Source organism: Nicrophorus vespilloides, unplaced genomic scaffold (genome assembly GCF_001412225.1).
Source record: "Nicrophorus vespilloides isolate i.1.1-1 unplaced genomic scaffold, Nicve_v1.0, whole genome shotgun sequence".
Classification (NCBI taxonomy): domain Eukaryota; kingdom Metazoa; phylum Arthropoda; class Insecta; order Coleoptera; family Silphidae; genus Nicrophorus; species Nicrophorus vespilloides.
Genome location: NW_017099425.1, coordinates 1 through 25,352, shown reverse-complemented (window position 1 = coordinate 25,352; position 25,352 = coordinate 1). Strand labels below are relative to the sequence as shown.

Sequence of the window (25,352 nt, the reverse complement as noted above, 5' to 3'; positions counted from 1 at the left end):
TGTAGGGAGGAAATCGGATTTTTCAAGCCTACTTCCACACACATAATGCCTTTTTTGGTACAAATATATATACACATACACACGTATATGTATATACATACAGAGGAAGCACAATACAATACTCCACATACACTCGATTTATATATATATAAATGTGTGTGTATATCGAAAAGAGCTTTTTTCAGTTAAGCCAGTATTCTGTAAATAGAAATCTCCTTTCGTAAGATACGAGCATGTATATGTACTCGTATATATATATACACATTGTTGCAGCAGAAATATAATCATAATAATGCCAAACCACCCTCCGTCGTCGTTTCTCATGTGCATTCAGATTTACCTTTTCTGTTTTTCCTCTTTTCTTCTTTCATTTCTTCTCTTTTTTTTTATAAACCGACGCACGCGAATGCAAAGTAAAATTGTATCGATTTTATATTTTGTGCACATAAAAGTACAAAAAAAAAATACATACAAGAGCAACTTAAGAAGAGATTAACTCTCGCAATAAAAGAGCTTTGTTGAATCATATTTGAAAAAAAAAAAAGGCTTTTTTATTTGCACAGAATTTTATATTATTTGCTTATATTATTATTAAATTAAAGAAATATTTGTAAACATTGTTCAATTAGTTACATTTAACGAAAATAATGAAATTACATGGGAAACCAAATTTATTCCAAATATTGATGATATTTTAAGAACGTATTTGTCGTCTATAGGTCAATTTGACCCGAAAATAAGTATTTCTTGCTGAGACTACTTCGCTCCTACTGAAAAGTGTAATAGAATATACTAGAATAGTTACAACAAATACCGGGTGGGTCACTCTGACCCATCCGTAGTGCTTACAGATTATACTATTAAAACTTACAGAACAAAGTATTTTTAATTCATACATTTTGTCAATTAAAATATAGTTAATTATAAAAATAGTAAACAGAATGATCTTTTTTTCACTTTCAAGTTATAAAGTCCTCGATTAGTCCAGTGTCAAACAGTCCGATTACACTCATATGGGAGTTATTGCTTAAAAAATTATGGGTCACTCTGACCCATCCGTAGTGCTTATAAAATATACTATAGACCAGTTTAAAACTTACAGAACAAACTATTTTTATTTGATACATTTTGTCAATTAAAATATAGTTAATTATAAAAATAGTAAACAGAATGATCTTTTTTTCACTGTCAAATTTTTACATTTTGTCAATTAAAATATAGTTAATTATAAAAAGAGTAAACAGAATGATCTTTTTTTCACTGACAAGTTTTAAAGTCCTCGATTAGTCCAGTTTCAAACAATCCGATTTCAGTAATTGCTGTAAAAAATATCAATGTGAAATTAGAAATTAATTAAAATAATCTATTATTATTATAATTTTTAACATTATTTAATTAATTAGTCAATTAAAAATAATTAATTATTTAAATTTTACAAAATATTAGAAGGTGTTAACTATTGTTAACCTAATGCTATAGTACTCTTGTAAGAACCGGAAGTAATCATTCCTTGTATAGTTATACGAAATGTTGTAACATTAGCATAATCCAAGAGTAAATTTAAATTAGTTAAGATAATTAGCTACGCCGTATTTGAATAACACAGTCGTCCACCTTTTCTACTTCTGTCACAGAACAGAATCCCATTGTAATCTTATCATATTATTTTTTTTGTTGTTACTTCACTCTCTCTCTTTCTGCGCGTTATTCTTAAGGGTTTCGACAAACAAGTCGCACAAAGTAGGTCAAAACTTGCAACGGAGAAAGGGACAAAGCTAATAATAATAGACGGAAGAAGCACACAAAAAAAGAAGTGTAACAGTTCCCTTGGGGGCAGTTCACCCCTAATGTGTAAAAAATTAATTTGATATTCATTCAATGGGGATTACACGAAGGGATTTCGAGAAAAGAGATGCGATTCGAACAGGAGAGGAGAGAGTTCTCGAACTGCATAGGATATAAAGAGGAGAGAAAATAATAATAATAAGATTGCGCTCTCTTCTTTCATTCATCTATTCTCTCTTGATCTCACTTCCAGAAACGGATGAGGAGGATTTTTTTTTTGAAATGGGTCACTTCGCATGTCATACGTGTGTTTCATCTGCTTTATTCTACTTCTGCTTGCTTCGATCTGGAAGCAGCTGCAACAAAAGGAGAACAACGATTGAAAAAAAAAGGACATATTTCATAACGGATTGTTTGTCAAAAAAATTGCTTATATATATATAGTGTATATAGGAAAGCAATTATACTTATCAAGAGAAGATACAGAAACTTAGTTTAGTTGAAATATTATAGTAAAATATTTCAATTTTTTAAGATATTCCTGATCAACACACAAATCTGATGATAATTAATATTTAATTAATTAACGGGAAAGTCTTTCGTGGTTTTTCAAAACGCTCGAAAAGTGACATAGACTAACAAAATAAAGGGAAAAATCGATCATGTATGTACAAAAATAATAATTTTGTGTACTATTTTTTTTAGAATATATTTCTATATTATTCCTTTTGTTTTGAATATTTTCAAACCGGTCTGTAATAAATCCGAACTGATTAAACTATACGAGAAATACTTCACATTTCTCGTATAGTCCGGATAATCGGTTTTGCCAATAGCCCGGACTGTTTGAAACCGGAATATTTGAGGACTTTCAAACCGCACAATAAAAGATATGACAGTATAAAAGCGAAAAATCGATCATGTACAAAGAAAATAATAATTTTGTGTAAATTTATTTTAGAATTTATTTTCAAACCGGACTGTAATGAATCTGGACTGATATAATCCGCACTATGCGAGAAATACCTAACATTTTTCGCATAGTCCGGATAATCGGTTTCGCCTATAGTCCGGACTGTTTGAAACCGGAATATTTGAGGACTTTCAAATAAAAGATATGACAATATAAAAGCGAATAATCGATCATGTACAAGAAAAATAATAATTTTGTGTAAGTTTATTTTAGAATATATTTTCAAACCGGACTGTAATGAATCCGGACTGATATAAGCCGAACTATGCGAGAAATACCTCACATTTCTCGCATAGTCCGGATAATCGTTTTTGCCAATAGCCCGGACTGTTTGAAACCGGAATATTTGAGGACTTTCAAACCGCACAATAAAAGATATGACTGTATTAAAGCGAAAAATCGATCATGTACAAAAAAAAAATAATTTTGTATAAATTTATTTAAGAATTTATTTTTATTTAAACCGGACTATGTGAATTTTTTTATTTTACTCAATTACTCAAATTTAGTTTTGTAAATTTACAAACCGGATTGTAGTGAATCCGGGTTGATCAAAACTCAACTATGTATTAGATAATTGATATCTTAGAGTTAGTAAAACAAAATATCTTGAAAACAGTATTTAAATTGGTGATAAATAATTATAAATTGAATAGTAGAATGTACAAATTATTATTATTAAAACTTGCATTGAAATATTAGTCATATGACTTATTAAATAATTTATGTTGGTTTTCTTAAGTTTTCTTAAGTACACCTGGAAATTTTAATTAAGGTCATTATAATACCTTTCTTAAGCTAATTTACTGCATAAAATACTAATTAAGTAATAAATTAGAAATAACGATTATTATAATTTTCCATTTCAACTGATTTTATTCATCAATTGAAAATTATTTTTTCATTGACCTTTTACTTAATATATTTATGATTAATAAAAACCTATGTAATGTATACTTTATGTTAGTTAAATGGGTTATACATTTAGTATTACTGTAAAGAAAAAAAAAGTCAAAAATCTTCATTTTTTTATTTATTTTTAAAATTAAAACTTTAAATTTTATTATATACTATTTAATTTTACTTATTTAGTACTAAATTGGAAATGTTTTGATATTTTTTCTACATTTATTAATGATTTTTTATTTTTATAATAACTACATTTAAAATAATTAAAAAATTAAACTAAATATCTAAATCATTTGAAAACAATCAGAAAATAATTGCAACCTAATTTTTTTGCATAATAAAAATATTATTTATTATAAAAAAATACATGATTCATGTGCATGATAAAATTTTATATAAATTGTATACAGTTTCAATTAGTATATTTTGTTTTATATTAAACTAGTTCTATTTTTTTTTGTAGATTAATGCTAGTTTCTCACGGTTTAGAAAGTCCAGAAAGATTTGTTAGATTTTAAGGACCCCGTTTGTCTCCATGTACCTTCCTCACCATCCTCTCCGTTCGTAACGTTTAATTAAACTTATTGAACCCGAGATGAGTTTAACGTGTAATAAAGTGCGGTGAAATAATGTCTCTCACGCGAGGGGAAAAAACGAAGGGGACCGTGCAGAGATGTCCAGGTGCCATCTGGATCTCGGCGAGATGACGGAGGGTGGTTTTTCACCTTTTCTTCGTCCCACCGTGAAGTAGCCACTGTTAGCCAAACATTCCTGACATGGATTTGACCCCCGAGGCTGGACCAGAAAAAAAAAATAGAAGACCTCACTCACAATAGCAACGAAATGCATGCATAAGCTTCCTTGAGGTGGAGAAGAGAAGGACGAAGTCCTTTTGTGGAAGTCCTTCTCGCGCGACGTCCGGCTGACCCGGAAAAAGGGGGAATCTCACTCTCTCTTCTGCCCGAACACAGAATCTGAATCTGATCGTAATCGCAGCAGCCCGAAATCAAATATCAACGAGACCGCTTCCTGCCCGATGGTTGCGAAAAAGAATGGTGCTTCACCGGAGGGATTCTTGATCTTTAAATTGCTTATCAGATGTGCTCCAATGCATGGAATCCGGACGATTGCAGAAGAAAACACGGAGGTGAATATACGTGGAAAGGAATAACGTAAACCTCCTGAGGGTCCTTTGATGTTTAATCGAAAATAAATAATAATTGTATCGATTTGGGGTGGATCCATTTCCAACCCGAGACTAATAGGATTTCACACGCATTGGGCAATCCTAGAATTCAAAGAAAAGAACAGAAAAAAAACATATATATATATAAATAGTAGAGAGAAGATCTGGTATTCAATGCAAACAAACATGCACGAGGATCAGCCGTTTCTTAATTAAGCCGATTCTGGAAGCCGGACAGATGTACTTCGGTGCATGCTTTTCCTCCGATGTTCGGGATTACCTCTGTTCTGCGGTTTTGCAAAAACTGCACACAGCGGGCAGCCAACTTAGGCCCTATTTAACCCTATTACAACGAAAAACCCTTTTACACGTTCGTCGCCGCTACGAGTATTACTTAATTAAGCCGATTTGCGAAAAACTTGACCATTTGCGCAACCAATTATATACGTATTCGAGGTGTTTACTGTTGATCCGCTCATCTCCCCTATACTAAAGGCCTTTCTATTCAATCAAAACCGTTACACAACAGTCTCCAATACACAATACATTATTATATCTCATCCATTCATAAATCTGATATTTATAATAACAATTTTAATTATTATGCATTGTTATAACTAATCATTTTCCAAAAATCTTAATACCTATATTTCGCTAAACCACCAGATTACGTCATTACGTCACTTATTTAATACCGAAATTAGTAATGTTTCTTTCACATATTTCTCTATAATTATTTAATGTGTTGTAAATATTTAATAATTATGAAAGAAAAAATCTTAAGTATATAAAATAATAGATATTTTTTTCCTTTTTTTCAAAACGTGTAAATGTTTTGTATTTATATTTATGCTTGAAAACCGTTAATTAGTTTCTTAATATTTATTTATATTTACATGAAATTTCTCTTGTAGTTTAATAATTTATTTTAAAATTTTCATTCATATTCTTTTCATATTGTTTTAAGTATTTATTTTTTGTAAAATCATTAATATTTGCTATTAAATATCATAAAAGAAGCGTTACTATTTCTATTAACTGTAGTTTTTTTATTATTGAGACTATATGAGTTTCAATTGTCAAATAGTGCGTCAGAACATGTATTTTTTGAATTTTTCTACAGTGAATCTGGATTAATCGAAAAAAAATTATATTAGTTTAGTTGATTATGAAATATAATATTTTGTTTTTTCAAGTTTTTATAAAGATTTCTTCAATTTTCAGTTTTCAAATAGTGAATTTTCATATTGACTTTATTGATCAAAAAACATATTAGTTTATTTGATTAATAATTTGTTGTTGCAAGTTTTTTGTAAAGAATTCTCCAATTTTTCACATCACATCAATGTTTTATCTAAATTTCAGTTTTTATATAATGTATAAAATATTTTAATTAATAAAATAATTCAAAAAGATTAATATAAAGAATTTATTTGTAAATAGATTATGTAAAACTTTAAATTGAAAGTTTGTGAATGTAAAGTTAAAAATCTTTTAGAAACCTAATTTGTGTAATAATGATGTTTTGTGTGTATTACATAAGTGTTTAATAGATGTATTGGTCTTACGGATTAATGTAAATTTCAAGATGCATGCATAATTATGTACCCTTAAAAAAATCCTCTTGCAAGGATCAAAACATCCATTAATTCCGTATTCAATCCAAATACGAATCTCGACGCACCGTGTGCCTCCAATTCATCGCGGTAATTCGTCCTTTTCTCAACTCTTTACGAAGTAAATATCGTGTGAATAATTCGATTGTGAGGCGACGGCCACGCGTTGTGAATTTTTCACAAGAAAAAAGTCACTTTGTCGTCTCGTCCTTTCGACTGTATCCTTCTCTCGTCGTCGTCGTCCTCGGTCCCCTTCCTTACTCGTCCTGTAATGCCATTAAGCGAGACAAGCGTGCATACACCGTACATATGCTGAACCATTAATTTCAACAAAACCCCCCTCCCCATAAGACGGGGCACGGCCATCCTTTGTGACTCCCTTTTGTGCAAACCGAAATTATACAATATCCGGACGAAAATGAAAAATTACATGTTATTTTTTACTGATTATTACAATCATTATCATCATTTTCGTTCCGACCACTTCTTGCGGCCAGAAGGGGATGAATGCATATAAAACAAATATGCGGATGCAGGAATAATAGAGAAAAAACTAACAAAATGCTACATGGGGTTGAAAGGGCTTTAAATAAGTTGCCATCGATGCAAATTAATCATCCCTCTTTGTGATCGTCGTTTTGCGGTTTTTAACCCCTTTCATCCTGCAAGAGATGATTAATTAATCGCGTCGCGTATACATTTTTTTTTTAATATACATTCTGGTTATATAAGATACGCATCGTTTCATTTTGTAATTTGTTATCTGATTTTCGGGTGACTTCTCAGATGTTCGATAATTCAAATCGAACGCAAAGGATTCACATTTGAAATCGAGAACTCGGACGTTCTGCAGGTGCTGCAATTATGTTATGTTAATATATCCAATTACATTTACCGGCATTAAATTATATAATCACTTTAATTTTCGTTTACGTTAACCATTTGTCAATGTTCAAAATTAATTTATTTTATTTACATCATTTTTATTGCAATTTTATATACTTTTTAGTGTATACATATTTTACTTTATTACCGACATTCATTTTGATCATTTCCTAAAATTAGCAACATTCTTATTAGTAAATTGGATCGAAAATGTTATCTTTAAAGACGTTTTTATTGTCATAAAAACTAAACATTCTTCAAATTTTGATGTGATAATAATTAAAAGGAAAATATTGAAAATAATTTAACTTTTAATTTTAAAATCTTCCAATATTGTTGTGATTTCAGCAATCAACGATTCATTTGTATAATTAAAATTTTAATTGCTAAATGAAATAGAAAAAAAAATACTTTCAAGAAGATTCTAATACCTTCAATAATAAGAATTATATTTGTACAAACTTAGTTATATAAAAATTCATTCATAATATAGCAGCTAATCAAATTTAAGCCTTTTTTGTATATCATATCGTATATCGCCATCTTCTGGATTTATGGTTAACTTTGAACTTTGAAATTATGAAAAAAACATCAATAATTTTTTTTTGTAGTTATGAATTAATTCACAATGTTTTATTTGCTCTAATTTAGGTATTTATTATATTACGAAGAATTAATCTTTCAAATCATCTTTCCTTATTTATTGGATCAAAAGTCATCAACTTGTGGCTCCGGAGCTACTGCGGCTCATTGAATGAATCATTGCGGCTCTTTCCGCAATCTATTGAATCTACTGGTTTTCACTACGTGCGGCTCTCAAAATTATATATTAAACAAATAGAAAATGACTCTTGACTCCAAAAAGATTGCCGACCATTGGATTAAAGCATATTTTTAAATTTACAAAAACTATCAAATTTTATTAAACAATCTTGTGACAAAAAATAGTTATGAAATGAAATTCCAAGAAAAATCGTTGCTAAGTTGAATTAATACAATATAAATTAAGTTTTATATAATAATTCGGTGAATAATGTTTGCACATTTTTTTTATATTTAAATATATTCATGTACTCTCCATTCATCTCGAATCACATTGAGGTTGTTACACTCTTTTCCACATAATAAATGGCACTTGTGCAGGACATAATGCAGTTCGATACAATAAATCCATAGCGTAAGTGGGGCTCTCGCCCTTGCCAAAGCGGAGACTCCTTCTTCTCCTCTCGATTTTTTTGTTGTTGCAGAAGTGATCTAATGCAATTTGCATAGGAGCCGAAGCGTGCCCGGTTTATGGCCGTTGAATAGTCAACCACGCCGTCATTATCATCATAATACAAATATTATAGGGTAATTATTAAATCCAGCAGAGATTGAATAATAATACCCCCTATGCAAATACGTCTCGTCCCCCTTCTTTTTTTATTTAAGAACCACCACCTCCTCATCACCATTATTTGTTATTATTCCGTGTGTCCCTTTTCACATAGGCATTACCTCTTTTTATTATTATTATTGTGTGCGCTTCCTTTGTGAAGGATAAAAAGGACGATTTGCATGCGATCGATTAAAAAATTTGGATCTCCATTATTGCGGTGTAAATGTGCGAAAAATTCGCATTGTGTACGTCCAGAAGGCTCGTCCTTTTCCTCTCGACAATGGCCGCACGATCCGGAAAGAATGAAGGTTCTGAAGGAGAAGAAACAAACCGGAGGATCTTTCATTTATGATTAGTCCTCGTTTTGGGGATGATTGCGCAGTAAACATGCGGAGGCAGGCGACTGGATGTCTGGTCAAGACGAATTCTCCTACTTTACGTTCTTTTTTGTTGTAGTTGTATTTCTGTCTCTCTTCTTATATTCATCTCTGCAAGGCTGGTTTACAACCAGGTGCTATTGATTCGGACACCTGCACAGCATCAGAACAATGGCTTTATGTTGTTGCTAGGACACCCGGGTCCGTTGCGTGCCAAATCCGGAGGTTCGGGTGATCTGCATGTCGCGGGATCGCTTTGAGGATTACGACGGATGAGGGTTTTTTTCTTCTTTCGTTCGAATTTGCGAATTTTGCGGTGGATTAGACAACGGGATTTTTTTTTTGCACGTTTTATTGGTGGGTCTAAAGGAATAAAGACAAATCCTCGGCAATAAAAGACCGTTTATTGACCAATAAAGGTAATACCCAGATTTCACATTCACACAAAATGGTTTTAAGTACTCCAATAAACATAAAATTCAACCCTAACCAAAAATAGCAATTTGTTAAAAGTAATTTACTCGAAACTTTTGCTCAATTCGTTTACAAATTTATATATTAAATTTAATTAGTACAGAAACAAATCATAAAAACATTTAATTTTAAAATTGTTGCCCAACTTAATATAAATTAAATGCAAATAAGTAAACAAATATTAATGCGAGAAATTTCCAGTAAAATAAAAAATAAACTTACTTTTACCAACAATTAGTTACTATGTGACTTATAGTATATATACTACTATGAAGATTTAAATTTTTTGTAATAAACTTGTTAACTTAATTTCGAACTTAGTTAAAAATAAATCTAGCTACCAGAAAAAGTAATAAGTTTGAGTACACCATAGCAACTGTATCACAACAATAGTAATATTGTCTAAGAATCAATTGAGTCAAGTTTGTAGTTTCCCCAGAGTATCACTATTAAAAGACATCTAGTAATTACATAGGAGATCTATTGACATAAGTAGAACATCCTTAGAAACCGTAGTAACTTAACTTAAGTAGTAATATTAAGGTCTAATTAGCTTTACTAACTTCATACTTTTAATAGAAATCTTAAGATATCTTTAGCAATGACATGATTTCAGTGTTACTACTGAAGGCGGGTTTCTTCATTTAATACCCAAATTTATTAGTAATATTCATAAGTTTATAGTAACTACATGACTTTAGCTTTAGCTTAATGCTTAAGCAATAACCCGACATAATTAGTAAACACATGTCAACAATAGAATTATAATGTTGATGATTTGTAGTTGAGAAATACGTAATTACTTCATTTCACATGTGGTTAGTAACCTAAGTATATCCATAGTAACCACATAACAAGTATAATTCTCTTGAAGTATATGTGACAAGTTGAAACTAGTTGACAGTCTTAAAGTTGGCTTTAGTGATACATGGTAAATATAAATTCTATAGGGAATTTAACCATTTTAAATAAGTATAATACACTAATAAAGACGTAGTTTTCACTTGAATGTTAATGAATGAAAGTTGACAGCTTTAAAGTTAACTTTAGAACACATATGACATATAATAAAATAATAAAGACGTAAAGTTCCTTAGCAACTTCATGATATTACTAGTAACCTTATTGTATCCATATCAACCAAATAACAAGCCTTAGTATCTTCACAAAGTAGATTTGACAGTTACTAAACCTTTTGACAGTTTTTAAATCTATAGTAAATATAAATTCTACATTAAATTTAACCATTTTAAATGCGTATAATAAAGACGCAGTGTTTATTTTAACCTGAATGAATGAAAGTTAATAGATAAGATATTGTAATGAATAAAAAATTGCATTTACAAATGCGACTGATTTTTGATACTAGATTTGTTTTAGTAGACATTTTTAAGTCTCTTTTAGTGCAAATATACACTTGCAAAGAAAACAGCACCGTGAAATATATACATATACAATTGTATATTGTAAAGAAACAGAAATTAATAAATATTATTAAGGTAAATATCAATAGTTAATAAGAAAAACTGTTAAAAATGTTTTCTGTTCTTGTTAATCAAAGAAAACAATTTTATAGTTTAACATTGAATTACCGAAATATTCATTAAATTTAACTGTAAATTAATGAGAGTTAAAAATAAGTATAATTAATGAAAAACTCCTTATTCTTGAAATAATACAAAACATTTGTAGCATTTACTTTCATTTCAAATTGATTAATAGAAAAAAATGCTTAACACTTATTACTATGAATCTAATAATCTCGTTTAAAAATCTCTGTTTGTTATTCATTTAGTTTTTTTTCTATTCAAATTGATGATTTATTTCCGTTTTTTTTTCGTAATTATTACAGTCATTTTTTGAGCGTCGAATAATTCACGCTTTCCGTTTGCATTTGTATAGTAAATTGTATGTATTTACCTCGTTTCTAATCAATTATTTTTAACTGTTTGACATTGTGAACAGCTCGTTATTTTGCTGTAACACGTACAAACAGTAATCATACATTTAGAAAATTTAAAAATATATTATTTAGATTTAAAGAAAAAAGCAGAAATGTTATGTTTTATAATAATCATGTTTACTTTTACTGTTACAGTAATTTAGGTGAAGACAGGATCAATCAAATCAAGAGATTATCTTACATTTCCGGTTGACCAACTTCTGTATATTTCCGGTAAGTAAATTTAAATGAGAAAAACGCATTGTTTGAAACCGGACTAATCGAGTAATTTCAAAACTTATGAAAGTAAATAGTAAAAAATGGAAATGCTGAAGTAAAACTTGAAATTTTCAAACTGGATTAAAGAGAATCCGGACTGATTGAAGCCGCACTATAAGAGGTATTGCTTTAGTTCAAATAATTGGCATTAATTATTTGTATAATTTGGTAAAAAATTGTTGTTTATTTAATAATAATTTGAATTTGTCGGATGTGGATAATCCTAGATGAAATTCACCTTTTTTTTCACAGAAAATTTTTGTTTGGAAGTAGCCTATTGAAAATAAAAATAGTTTTTTTCTCTCTCTTGTAGTTTTGTTCTCTAAGAATGAGGTGGAAATAAGATACGATTCCTTGGTTTTGAAACCAAATCCATTGACAATAGTTCTTTTGCACGTGAATGGCAGTGTGTAAAAATAACACAACTAATCGAGCGAAAACATCAAAAGAAGTATTTTAAACTGCAAATATAAAGATTACCTTAAATTAGAAAAACTTTGAAATAAAATATAGAAAATTGGAAAATAAATAAAAAAAAAATAACTTTTCCTTCATTCATAAATATTACAAATTTGTATAATTTATTAGAAAAAAAAATGGAAAATTATAGTTTTTCCAAGGTAAATTAGATCGTAAATATGTAAGTTATAAAATATGCATTGGGAGCAATCAAGACCTTAAAAGGAGCTTAAATTGAAAGAATCATAAATTACAATGTGTTACAGATACAGGCTATTATTTATAAAGTAAATTGCATTTATTAACTGCAGTAAATTTATCTATATAGATGAAAAAGGCATTAATTTTAAATAATTTTCAATTTAAATATGCAGGAATAATTTATGGGTTTAAAAATATGAGTTTACAAAGTATTTTTATTTTGATTATTCCAATAAATAATTTCCATTTAAATTGACCATTAAATTGAAAAAGTCACCAATCCATTGTTTAACTTTTAGATTTCTTTTAGAACAAGTTTAAATGTTGCTGCTTATTATATTTGTATACACAAAAATATGTTATTTTCAATATTGATGTTCATGTGAAATATTTTGATATTGTGATAAAAAAAATTATTATTAAGTAATCAAATTTAATAAATGATAATTTAAATTTTCAAAAAAAAAAATCATTTTTTTTTTCATTTTGCGTCCTATGTATTGTCTTATTAAAAATAAGTGAATTTTATTAAATATATAAATTTTGGTCAATGCTACAATTTAATTTGGAAAAATACTTCAAAAGCATATGTTTTGCAACTAAAAAAAACGTATAGTATCCTTCTATTGACATATGGCAAAACATTTACGATAGTTAAGCGAGAAATGGGTGACTTTTCCAATTTGGTATTAAATAATAGTAAGCTATATTAGAACAAAAACTGTTTATTAGAAAAATCCAAATTAAAAGATATAATTTTTTCTTTAATATTTGAAATTACTCGTATATAATACGCACCTACATAATATCTAATATTTAGTGACTGTTTTCTTAAACGAAACCAATTCTTTAATACTTGCATTATGATTGCAGTGTCGTTAATTAAAAATACGTACATTTTATTGTATAATTGACAATTGATCGCGTTTTTATCATAAAACAAATAATTTACAAAACTCAGAAATTTTCTTTAATATTTTATAATTTCATACGAATGTTTAGTGAATGGTGAACAAATCTGTAATAGTTGTATTATTTAACAAAATGTAAGTCTATTGTAATGCAATGCAATCTCGGTGCATTTTGAATTAAAATTGGAAATCATCGATGTGTAAAGTATTAAAACGGGATGAAAGAATTGAAAAGGTTAACGCGCTTTAGCCGGGAATATATAACGAAAGAAGAGAAGCGAAACGCCAAATTGAATTTTCGTTTAGGTTATTCTATTTTTTTCTACATTCACCATTCTCTTCTCTTTCTCTCCACCATTCTGTCTCTGTTTCGTTTCTTCCCACCATTTCGGCAGGAATTACGTAATGGTAATAATAGTGCAAGTCCATTGTGATTTTGTGTGAAAATTATCGCATATTCGGTTTCCTGCATATAGCCGGAGTCCGCACACAGTGGCGGCGCGGCCTGGGGGGTGTTGAATGGCGACCGTTTTGGGGGGACAGTCGACCGTTCATTGTTGGAAATAGGGGGGAATTGTCCTCCCCTTTATATATATACACACACACACATATTCGCGCGTTGAGGAGCAAAAAGTGTTGCTGCATATAAAAGGGAAAAACGTTCGATTCAAAAACACCTGTACAAAAGAAGGAGAGACAAAAAATTAACATAACAATTTGTGGGCGGAGCGAAGGAGACATTCGAACCGTAACGTATCGGAATAATGGTGAGCGACTCCGCCCATCGGAGGACGCGATTGGTCAACGACGCGCATGCGTATCTAGAACCGGCCAGGACCTCTGCCTCGAGGTCCTGCGAAACACACACAAAGTCCTCCGCTTTTATATCGTGAACACATATACACACATTATACATTATTTTACATTTGAGAAGCAAGAAGCGTTTGCGAAACGTGATCATCATCATCAACGTTATTATTTTTATTTGCACGCTCTTTTTTACCCTTCCGGTCGCACCCTCGCAGGGGGTCTCACCTGCAATCAATCGCCGATACAGGGCGAAAGATTTACCGATTCAGAATTGAGGAACAAGAACAGTGCGCGCGAGTGGGATCGAGTTACTTGACAATATTTATTTTAAGTGTTTCTTTTCGTTCGTCCTTTGATTTTTTACTGTGCGGTGGTAAATAAACGGCCTCAAAATTGATCTGGATCTACATCGGCAGGCCACCAACGGCCACTTCATTAGGTATGAGATCAACCAACCCCCAATTAATTAATATAAGATGAAAAGAGAGAGAGCGACGGTTCGAACAAATTCGAGGGCTTTTAATTAAATTTTCTTTTACAAGGGGGGCGGGTTATTAACGCCCGGACACGTCGGACCCCCGAGATTTAGGGCTGTTTAATGACCGGGGATCCAAGTGTGTGTGTGTGTGTGTTTTCAGACCGCCGCAACGGGGGTGTTTCCCCCTTTTTTTTTTCTCGGACCACTCGAACTCGCCCATTCACGAAATTACGTAACGCTTATGCAACCGGACGGATTCCGTCGCTCAGGTTTTCTGCTTCTATGTTTTTTTTTTCGTAATGCTCTCGATGACTCCATTAAACGGCGTGAATTATTTGACGTTTAATGGAGTCGTTTTCCCATTTATTATTCGGCGATTTATGCCCCACGCATTATTCATACGCCTAAAGACTTAATTAACGCGGGAAATGCAAATTTTTTACACATTTGCACAATTCCATTCTAGTAGAATAACACATACTTAATTAATGACGAAGAAATATACATATTGAATTTATAATCTAATTTATTTATTACATAATTTAGTTTAACATTTCAGTAATGTAACATTGTTTCTATACATAAAAACAAATATATTTATGAAATTACATGAAGAATATTAAAGAAATACAATTAAAGTAAATTCAACAAATTTGTAATTTTAATTAAAATTTACATATTTATTCAATAAAAACTACCTATTAATATTAATTTTTCATTCATAATTTGTATAAGAATTGCTAATTATTAGTTAATATGTATTAAATTGATATTGAAGTGATATAGTAATTAATTAATATTATTACCTAATCATAAAATTCCTGATACAAAAGTTATACATAATTTGAACTAAGCTCAAAATTTAATTAGCAAACATTTTTTTTATATAAATTACTTAAACTGTTTATTATAATTATAAAAGATAAAAAAGATAAATAATGTAAGAAAATACAAATTTTATATATTAATTATTTAGTAAATTCAATTACTTCTAAATCTATATTAAATTGATTGCAAATTAATATGTATTATAAATAAATTAAACAAAATTGAAAAAGATTAATTAACTGAATTTATTTTAATAAACTCAAATTGATTAAATGCATAATTATCAAAATTTAATTAACTTATAAAAAATGCAATATTTAATTATTATTTAACAAATTTATAATTAGTTTACAGCTAATCTTTTATAAAAGTTAAGAACTTGTGTCGTGGATAAATTTTATAAAGAAAATGTGAAACTCAAACGACTAATTAACAAAAGAACAATTTCAAACATAATAATGTCAATTTCTAATTAGAAATTAAGATTAGATACGCGAAAGTTTGGATTTGTTTTAGTAAGCTAATTGAGTTATTTAAAAAGAAAAACGATATTAAGTCGATCTGTAACGGTTTCATTCAAAGAAATGTATGTTTTTTTTGTAGTTTCTTACATAACATAACATTTACAAAATTCTTTCTGATAAAAACATTTTTTTGTTAATAATAATCGACGTTCCTAACGATAATGATTGAAAGAAAAGTTTATATAATTTTGCTAAAAAAAAGAAAAACATATTAAAATTGCATACATTTCCAAAAAATTTATAAAGCACAAACAGATTTATAATTAATACTTACTAATTACCTACTAATATAGTAAATATTTTATATCCATATGTAATAAAAATTAACAATTATTATAAATATATCTATTATATAAATAATAATTTAATAAAAAAATTATTATCATTAAAGTAAAACAAAAATAAATCAAAAAAAATGTGTATATTTCAACGCTGACATTTAAAAAATTCGAACATAAAAATACATTTGATGCAAAAAAATTAAAGCGTGCATCAATTTGCAGTGAAATGTAAATACAACAGTTGTTATTACAAGCGGTTAGCGTCGCATTGTTTAATTTATTAATAAACAAAAAACCGCACTGACTGAAATAAAAAAAAAAGGCCCGAACACGTACAAATAAAAATAAATATACGTTTCACACGTCATTTGAGATTTGACATGTTTATTGCCGGATAAAATCGAAGGAGAAAAAAACGCAGCAGCAAAATTGCATCGTATTTAATTAAGCAATTAATCAATTTTTTTTACGTTAATTTAATAATTAAAATGAATTTCGGGTTTTTAATTAATATGGATTTTTTTTATACAAGAGGTTTGTAAGTTTAATTAGTTCAGTCTTTTTTTTAACTACGTATTACTTTTATTAACTTGTCAAGTATCAAAGACTAATTTGGTTTAGCTAAAAATATATACAGTGGAACTTTGCTTAACGAGTAAAATGAATTGTGAAATTACTCGCTTAACGTGCGACGTTTCGCATAACGAGTGACAATGAGAAGAGAATTCCCGGATTGTGGGATTTCTACCTCATTTTTAAAACTTGTGTACACTTATTATATGTATTTTTGAATATGTTCCACTATACTAGTAAATATTCGGAAATTTTGGAACGAATTTAACTCGTTAAGGTTTTTCCAAACAGGAAATTTCTTCTACTCCAAAAAGGTTGCCGAACTCTGGTTTACACTAATATAAATTAATTGGCGTGTTAATTAGCTTAAAGTAATCAAATTAACTTTTCAGTTTTTATAGTAAATCCAATATAATTTAAATAGTCTATCACCTTTAGCCCTCCAATTAACGTTAATTTTAGTACTACATTAATAATTTACTCGTACATCTCATAAAGGAAACAAATACGTTAGAAACATTGATTGGATTAACCAAGCGTTTCAATTGCAAATCTATTTTTACACTTGATATGTAAATGTTGTTAATAAATAATAGTAAAAAATGTAATTGAAAAAAATAACAAAATTTATAGCTTATGCAAATTGTGAGTCGAGTCGACCAACGTTAATAAACACATTTATCGGTTACTAATATAAATGACAAAAAAAAACAACTAATGACCATTATTTCTACTTAGCTTCAATAAAATTTTAAATGTATTGCATTAAAACAGAAAGATTTATTATTTTTAGTAATATCTTTATTATTTATGAAATCTTAACATATTATTAGTACTTTAATGATTGAATTAAATGTAATAGAACTATATTTTTGTTCTATTTGAAACCGGACTAATCGAGAAAGTACATACAAAAACAACACCAAAAGAAACGTAACTAATTTTTATTTAAAATTTACTATGTAATGAAATTTTCAAACTCCGGTGAATCCGGATTGATTGAAGCCGCACTATGCGAGCTATTAATGTATTTATTAGAAAATGAAAGCTAATAGCGAAGTTCCATTCAATATCTTTTTATAATTTGAAACTTAAAATTTAAAGATTAATTGAAAATTATTATTAGTGATTTAAAGTCAATTTTTTATTCATAAAATAAAAATATTATGTGATTATGTAACGTTTTTTTTTCCAAATAAAATGCGTAAGTAATGTCTTATAAATTTTAAATATTGAGTAAACTTACCTTTAAATTGTCAATTTATGTCTTAAATACAAATGTTTTGATAAATCGAACAAAGAGAAAATAGACAGGAATCAATATGAAATCATCTAAGTTATTACAGTATTACAGCCTACATGCATATTATTAAGACATTTTTATGTATTCAACCTTTCCTGTCTTTAAATTACAAGAAAAAAAAAGTGAATAACACAAGTTATTTACTGAAATATTATTTATCAGACACGTGCGTTTATTTAGAACTTATTTACGAAATAGAAAGTATGTAGAAATGATTTGAATCTTTATTAAAAATAGGGATAAAATCAAATTTAATTTTCTTCTATTATTTCAATTAAAAGTTACCAATTTTCTATAAAATATAACAAAACAAGCATATTTGAAATCAAATTGGTAACTTTTAATTAAAAATTTAGAAAATAAGTTTGAATAGAAAAATTTCGATAATTTGAATAAAGTTGATTTTAATGATTTGATGATTCTAATTGCATAGATACGAAGAAGTAATTGGAGTTAAAATTTAGGCGATTTTTTTTGTTGTAAAATTAAACTCAGTTTTATAATTGAACTTTTTTTATAATCAATAATATTACATTTTTTTTCTTAAAAAGTTTCAATCCATTATTTAGAAGTTAAAAATTAATAAATTATAGATAAAAACGATTTAAATTGGTTGAATTCGAAAAAGTTTCAGGTCTTAAATCAATTTTACAATGAAATAATATTTTGTATAATCAATAATTTATGTTTTCCTTAAGAAGTTTCAATCTATTATTTCTAAGTTATTTCTAATAAATTAAAGTTAACATTGATCAAAATTTGAGAGTTTACAAAAATAATGATTGTAGTTGTTGTAAAATAAATCTGTGTTGCAGCAGTTCATTTAATTATTGATGATTGGTGGCCGCGCGTGGACGTTGTTTAATTTAAAGCGAACTTTAATCCGTCCTGTTGGATTCATTCACGTAATAATAAACATAATCCTCTTAGCTCTCTCGTTCTTCGCGCAGCAAATATTTTCTTGTTGGCACTAATTCCGGTTTTCGCTCGATCGTAAATATCACATCTAGCAGATCTTAATGATCTGGTCTCGTTTCAAACCCATCTACATTTTCCAACTCTCTTTTCCAACGCATTTGTTAGAATAAATAAATGTTTCAACTCAAACTCGATAACTAATTGGATAAATTTATTGACACTTTTCCTGAGGCCACAAAAAAAAATAAATAAATAAAATAATGAGTTGCGTTCGCGCGAGTTGTTGACGAAAAGCAAACGAGTCCCATGATTACAAGAACAAACATGGATGGAAAGAGGATGAAGAGGACGATCGGTGGAAGCGAGATGAGAACAGCTGTGATGTAATCTGAAATCGCGGCGCTCACGGCTCAATTATCTCCTCTCAACTACGGAGATGAGGTGTTGTACTAGCTAGTAGCAACAGCAACAGCAGCAGCAGAAGCCTCTAATCACTTCATTATCATCGCAGTCATAATTATTTTCAAGCACGTTCGGAGAAGAAAGGCTCCAAAAAAAAAAAGATCACCACTCGATGATGCGAGTTTTAGTACGGAATCTTCACAAAGCCTTTTAAACACCAGCAATTATTGTCTTACAATTACAACAAACAAATTCCATTCAATTATCACGATGAAACGGCTTCAACGCTGTTGGGTCAGCGTTTTTTTCTAATCTATCATTAACCTCACGAAGCAACAACTTCAGTCTGTAAAAGTCTACAAAAAACTATTATAATTAATACTAATAACTAATATTAATACAATAACTTTTACTATAATCATTGTAATACTTTTATAACTTACATTTTTTTAAACAAAATTGTTAATATTTGTCAACTTACTATAAGATTCCTGTTGTGTTTTAGCATTTGATACTTTTATCAAAATTAAGAAGAACAGTTAACAGTTTTATTAACTACAGACACATAAATGAAATATAAGAACTATTAGGTCATTTTGACCCAATATAAAATATTGAAAAAGAACAAATCATTAATTTTTTGAACATCCTACTTTAGTCTCATATAATTATATAATATCAGTGTTTTTTTTTGTTTTTTTCATTCACACTATTAGTGTAATGCAAAATGGATATCATAATTGCTGATATTCCCAGTTTTGGTATATTTAAAAAACGTATTTGGGTCATTTTGACCCGAAAAGTGCTCTAGAAAATCTTAAAATATCTGGGGGGTCACTCTGACCAATTTGCAGTACTTACGTTTTAAGGGAATTGAACAAATTTTATCATTACATATAGGTTTGTAGTGATACGAAAATAGAACTGAGAATATTTGCTTTAATCATTTCAAATGTGTGTGTGTATTTAGAAAGTCTAAAGATAATGTTTGAACATTACGTTTAGTTCATCAACAATTTGTTGATTCCATTGCTTTTATTTTCATATTATTATAGACTTACCAAAACATTCCATTATTTGTTAAATTACTTTAATAATTTGATTACAATAGTGATGTAACAATTTTTTATAAATCGATATGAACAATAAAAAAATTACAGATTGAAAATGGAAAAGTAAATGTATGTTACAAAAGAATACAAAATATTACAATATGCATTAATTGGATATCATTTTATAACAAATATTTAATTTTCAATAGATAATTTAGAAACTATTTTGACATTCTTGTACAATGCAAATTAATGGTATTTCTTTAGTTGTTCTCGACATGTTTTTTTCAATTATATAATTTCTTTAAACCGACAATAACAAAAAAAAGTACATGTTGTATATTGTATATTTTATAATTACTTAAAGAAAGCTATAGTAAATTACATAAAAATAGGTTCTATAGAAAACCAATAATTACAAAATAATACAATTGTAATTTGATAATTTGGAAACTATGTTTGACCAATCGCATTTCTTTAACTTTTTTTATAAATCAATAATAAAAAAACCGGTGGCAATCGCAAGCCCGACAACCGAAATCCCGTCTATCCCGAGTGTATCGAAATCCCGACTATCATAATCCCGACAATCAAAATCCCGACTATATCGAAATCCCGACAGTTTCTTTTATTATAAATTTCTACAATAACATTTATATGGTAGTCGGGATTTCGATATAGTCGGGATTTTGACATAGTCGGAATTTCGATATAGTTGGGATTTCAGACATCGGGATTATGGTAGTCGGGATTTTGACGTAGTCGGGATTTTAATAGTCAGGATTTTGATACAGACGGAATTTCGAACGTCGGGATTTCAATAGACGGTCTTTCGGTTGTCGGGCTTGCGATATAGACACTAAAAAAACTACAAATATCAGTGATCATTTTATAATCAATAATTGATCTTCAATAGGAAAGCAATCATATTCTATTGTAATTAGATAATTTAGAAACTATTTTGTCATGTTTATACAATGGAAACAAACTGTGTTTTTTTTTTACCTAATTACAGAATTACGCCATATAAAAAACCCACTATGATTGACGTGGCAATTAGAGGGAATTCAATATTGATCCTCTCATGTGTATATGTAATTTTTTTTTCATTCGTCTTTTATAATCCGTTGCAGACAATGCGTTTGCGTTATTACGCAAGGAATTCAATAGCGAACGATTCAAATTCGACAATGAACGTGGAGATTGTTAATATTTGTTGTACATAATTTACGATTTACGCTCGACGTGATTTATGGTGATTCGACTGCAAAATTATCCATCAAATAATTGTTGATCGTCTATTCAAATTAGGTCGATTAAATAACAGACAAAAATGCAAATATCTCTATTTGTTAATAAAGATAAAAAAAATCTATAATTTATTACAAAAAGCTTAACTTATTTAATGAATAATGTATTTTTATGATTTAATTGTTAATATTATTGTTTGTAGGTCGACGATGGGCGACGGAGGTTTCAGTGCAGCCGAGGGGCTCTCGAGGATGGCTTCACTGGGTGGAGCCGGTATCGGGATGCCCCAAGGGATGTCCGTTCCTCAAGGGATGGCAAAGAAACAAGAGGATCATATCAAAAGACCCATGAATGCGTTCATGGTTTGGTCGAGACTGCAGAGACGAAAAATCGCTCAGGAGAATCCTAAGATGCACAACTCAGAAATCTCCAAGAGACTTGGTAAGCTATCTACAATTACATATTTCAAGCAATTTTGATTATATTCTGTATTAAATAATAATGTATAAAAGATGAAGATATTTATTATGAAATTGAAATCAGTATTTTAATACCGTGCAATTATTTTATAAGAAATTTTTTTTCTTATTCATAATCGAATGTTCAAAAGTTGCAAGTCGAAACTTTTAGTCTTCTTGATTTTGATAGTTTATACTTGATGATCTTGCATTCATTAATAAAAGTGAGTTTTTGAATGAATACATTTCTAAATTAAAATCATCGTATTATATTAATATTTTTCTTATTTCTGATCAAATCTTTGTACAAATATCCAACCTATAATCTTCTGGATTTTGGTAATTAATACTTGAATTCATTAATAACAATTATATATAATATGTATTCTTTTTTTGAAGAAATTATGGAAAAAATCTAAAAATATTTTTCCTACATTTGATGAAATATTCTTACAAAATTTTATACCAAAACTTTTAGTCTTCTGGATTTTGGTAATACATACTTGATGATCTTACGCTCTTTAACCAACTTGAATAAATGATGTATTATATTTCATACAAAATACAGAAAATTTACTTTCCAATATTGTACTAACTCTACAAATTTCTACAAATTTTGAACTAAGAATAATGAATAAATAAATAATGTTCAAGAATTCTAGAAAATTTAATCAACTTTACTAATTTTGAACTAAGATATAAATGAATATAGAAATAATGTACAAGCGATCAAGATAATTTAATATGATTACTAAATTGAAGTACAAATTTGTATTGTTACAAAGTTTTAGAAAGTTATATGTTAATTTTTTTAGTCATCTGGATTTTAGTAGTAACTAGCTAATCTTGCATTAATCTTGTGTTAAACTGTATTAATTTTGAATTAAAATATGAAATAATAATTTTCACATTAATTAAAGATTTGTCACGTTTTGCAAAGCCGGAAAATAAGAAATATTATGTATTACAGTAATGTATCTTACAAAGACAACAAAATGAATCTATAGCTTAGATGGTTAAATTGGTATAGGTTAATGTAAACTAAAAGATGGATGGTTTTCATGAGAATCATATTGTTTTTGTTCTGTTTTAACATTGCCCAATCTTCTCGATTTTGTAACCTATGATCTATTCTCGCAGTTTTATGTCAATTTTTGTGACATCTTAGGAAGTTGAATTTCTTCGTTTGATTACAAGAATACATAAATTTAAATTGTTTAAAAGTTTATAGTTACTATTGGTTTATTATAAACAAAAGTCTTTTGGTAAAGAGGAATTATGAACGAAAATGGCGTAGCTAGCGAAAGAGATACAAAGAACTGTCATTGTTAAGAGAGGAACGTCAAAAGTTGGACGTGGATTGTTGTTCAAATAAAATAAAAAGGTTGGCGGCTCTACGGTGGCGTTTGTTGTGTTGGTAGCAGCGTCAAAAGGGAAAAAGCATTAAATTATCTTTGAGATGGGAAAATGGGAATCAGCGGGTGAACAAATCCGCCATCGCGGCTCGTAATTAATTCTTATCGCGCTCCAGAAGGCAGACACAATGAAGCAGGAGGCCCTCTCTCTCCATCCATCCACTCACACACGTATACATTTATATATGTAAGTGTATATATATACATATACATATGCACACACAGAGACAAAGTTCTAGACACAAAATGACAAAACACCGAACAAAAAGCCACGTAACGTTAATATAGAGAAACCGAGCGCCTCCATTGGCTCGTAGCCGGATCGCTTTGTTCCCCCCAATGGCAGAACAGGTGCTGCCTGCTCCCTCGCCAACAAAAACCAACCCCCTTCCACCCTCTCTTCTCTAGACGTCGGCTACGACGACGATGACGACGTTGAGAACGACGACAACGACGAGAAGTCCCCCTCTCAGAAATGCACTTAATGAACATCGTTATATCCATTCAGACAACAATAACAAACCTGCAGAACAGAAAAAAAAGATCAATAATTGATACATCCAAATAGCATACATTCAGCCCGTATCTGGATCTGACGACGAACAGTTTCCCCTTCAGGGATTCACGTAATGACCATCGTTATACCTCCCCCACTTAAAAAACAACAACAATAAAAAAACAAAATATTCTATATAATTAATACATATTAACTCATTATATACTTATGGTTATATAACAAACAACAAAGACTTGTAACAAATCATCGTTTACCAAAAACAAAATTGAATCACCTTAATTTAGGAATCTAAAAATAATTCAATTCGTTAAACAATTTAACAAAGTTTTACTAACATTATAGATTTTATTAGAAGATGCGGTAATCAACTTTTATAATAAAATATATATTTAGTTTAAAATTTAGAGAAAAGAGACGAAATTATGTAGATTTGTATCGTGATTATTTTTTCTAATCTTTCTTTTTGATCCAATTAGTAAATTTGATTTATTAAATAATCTGTTTATTATATAATACATTAATTATATAATTTTAAGTATTCATTGACTAAAATCCAAATATTATTCTACAATTTTCATTAATCATCATCACTTTTTTTCTGTCTATAAAAAATATTCAATACATTATTATTTTTTTTTTAAATTAAACCTAAAAAAAACAAAATATTCTATATAATTAATACATATTGGCTCATTATATACTTATGGTTATATAACAAACAACAAAGACTTGTAACAAATCATCGTTTACCAAAAACAAAATTTAATCACCTTAATTTAGAAATCTACAAATAATTCAATTCGTTAAACAATTTAACAAAGTTTTACTAACATTATAGATTTTAATCTACTTTTATAATAAAATATATATTCAGTTTCAAATTTAGAGAAAAGAGCTGAAATTATTTAAATTTGTATTGTGATTTTTGGTTTTGATCCAATTAGTAAATTTGATTTATTAAATAATCTATTTATTATATAGATACATTAGATATCCATATATAATTTTAAGTATTCATTGACTGAAAACCAAATATTTATTCTACAATTTTCATTAATCCATCATCACTTTTTTTCTGTCTATAAAAAATATTCAATACATTATTATTTTTTTTTAAATTAAACCTAAAAAAAACAAAATATTCTATATAATTAATACATATTGGCT

At 28.8% G+C, this 25,352-nt stretch overlaps 1 protein-coding gene across 1 annotated transcript; it reads left to right on the top strand.

Annotated features, from left to right (window-relative positions):
- Positions 1–14,257: 14,257 nt before the first annotated feature.
- Positions 14,258–22,236, top strand: LOC108564509 (transcription factor SOX-1-like; the record flags this gene model as incomplete). Its single annotated transcript, XM_017923577.1, has 2 exons — positions 14,258–14,624; positions 21,998–22,236. A coding segment is annotated over exon 2 (232 nt), but the record flags the coding sequence as incomplete, so codon positions are not given.
- Between the last annotated feature and the right edge of the window lie 3,116 nt (positions 22,237–25,352).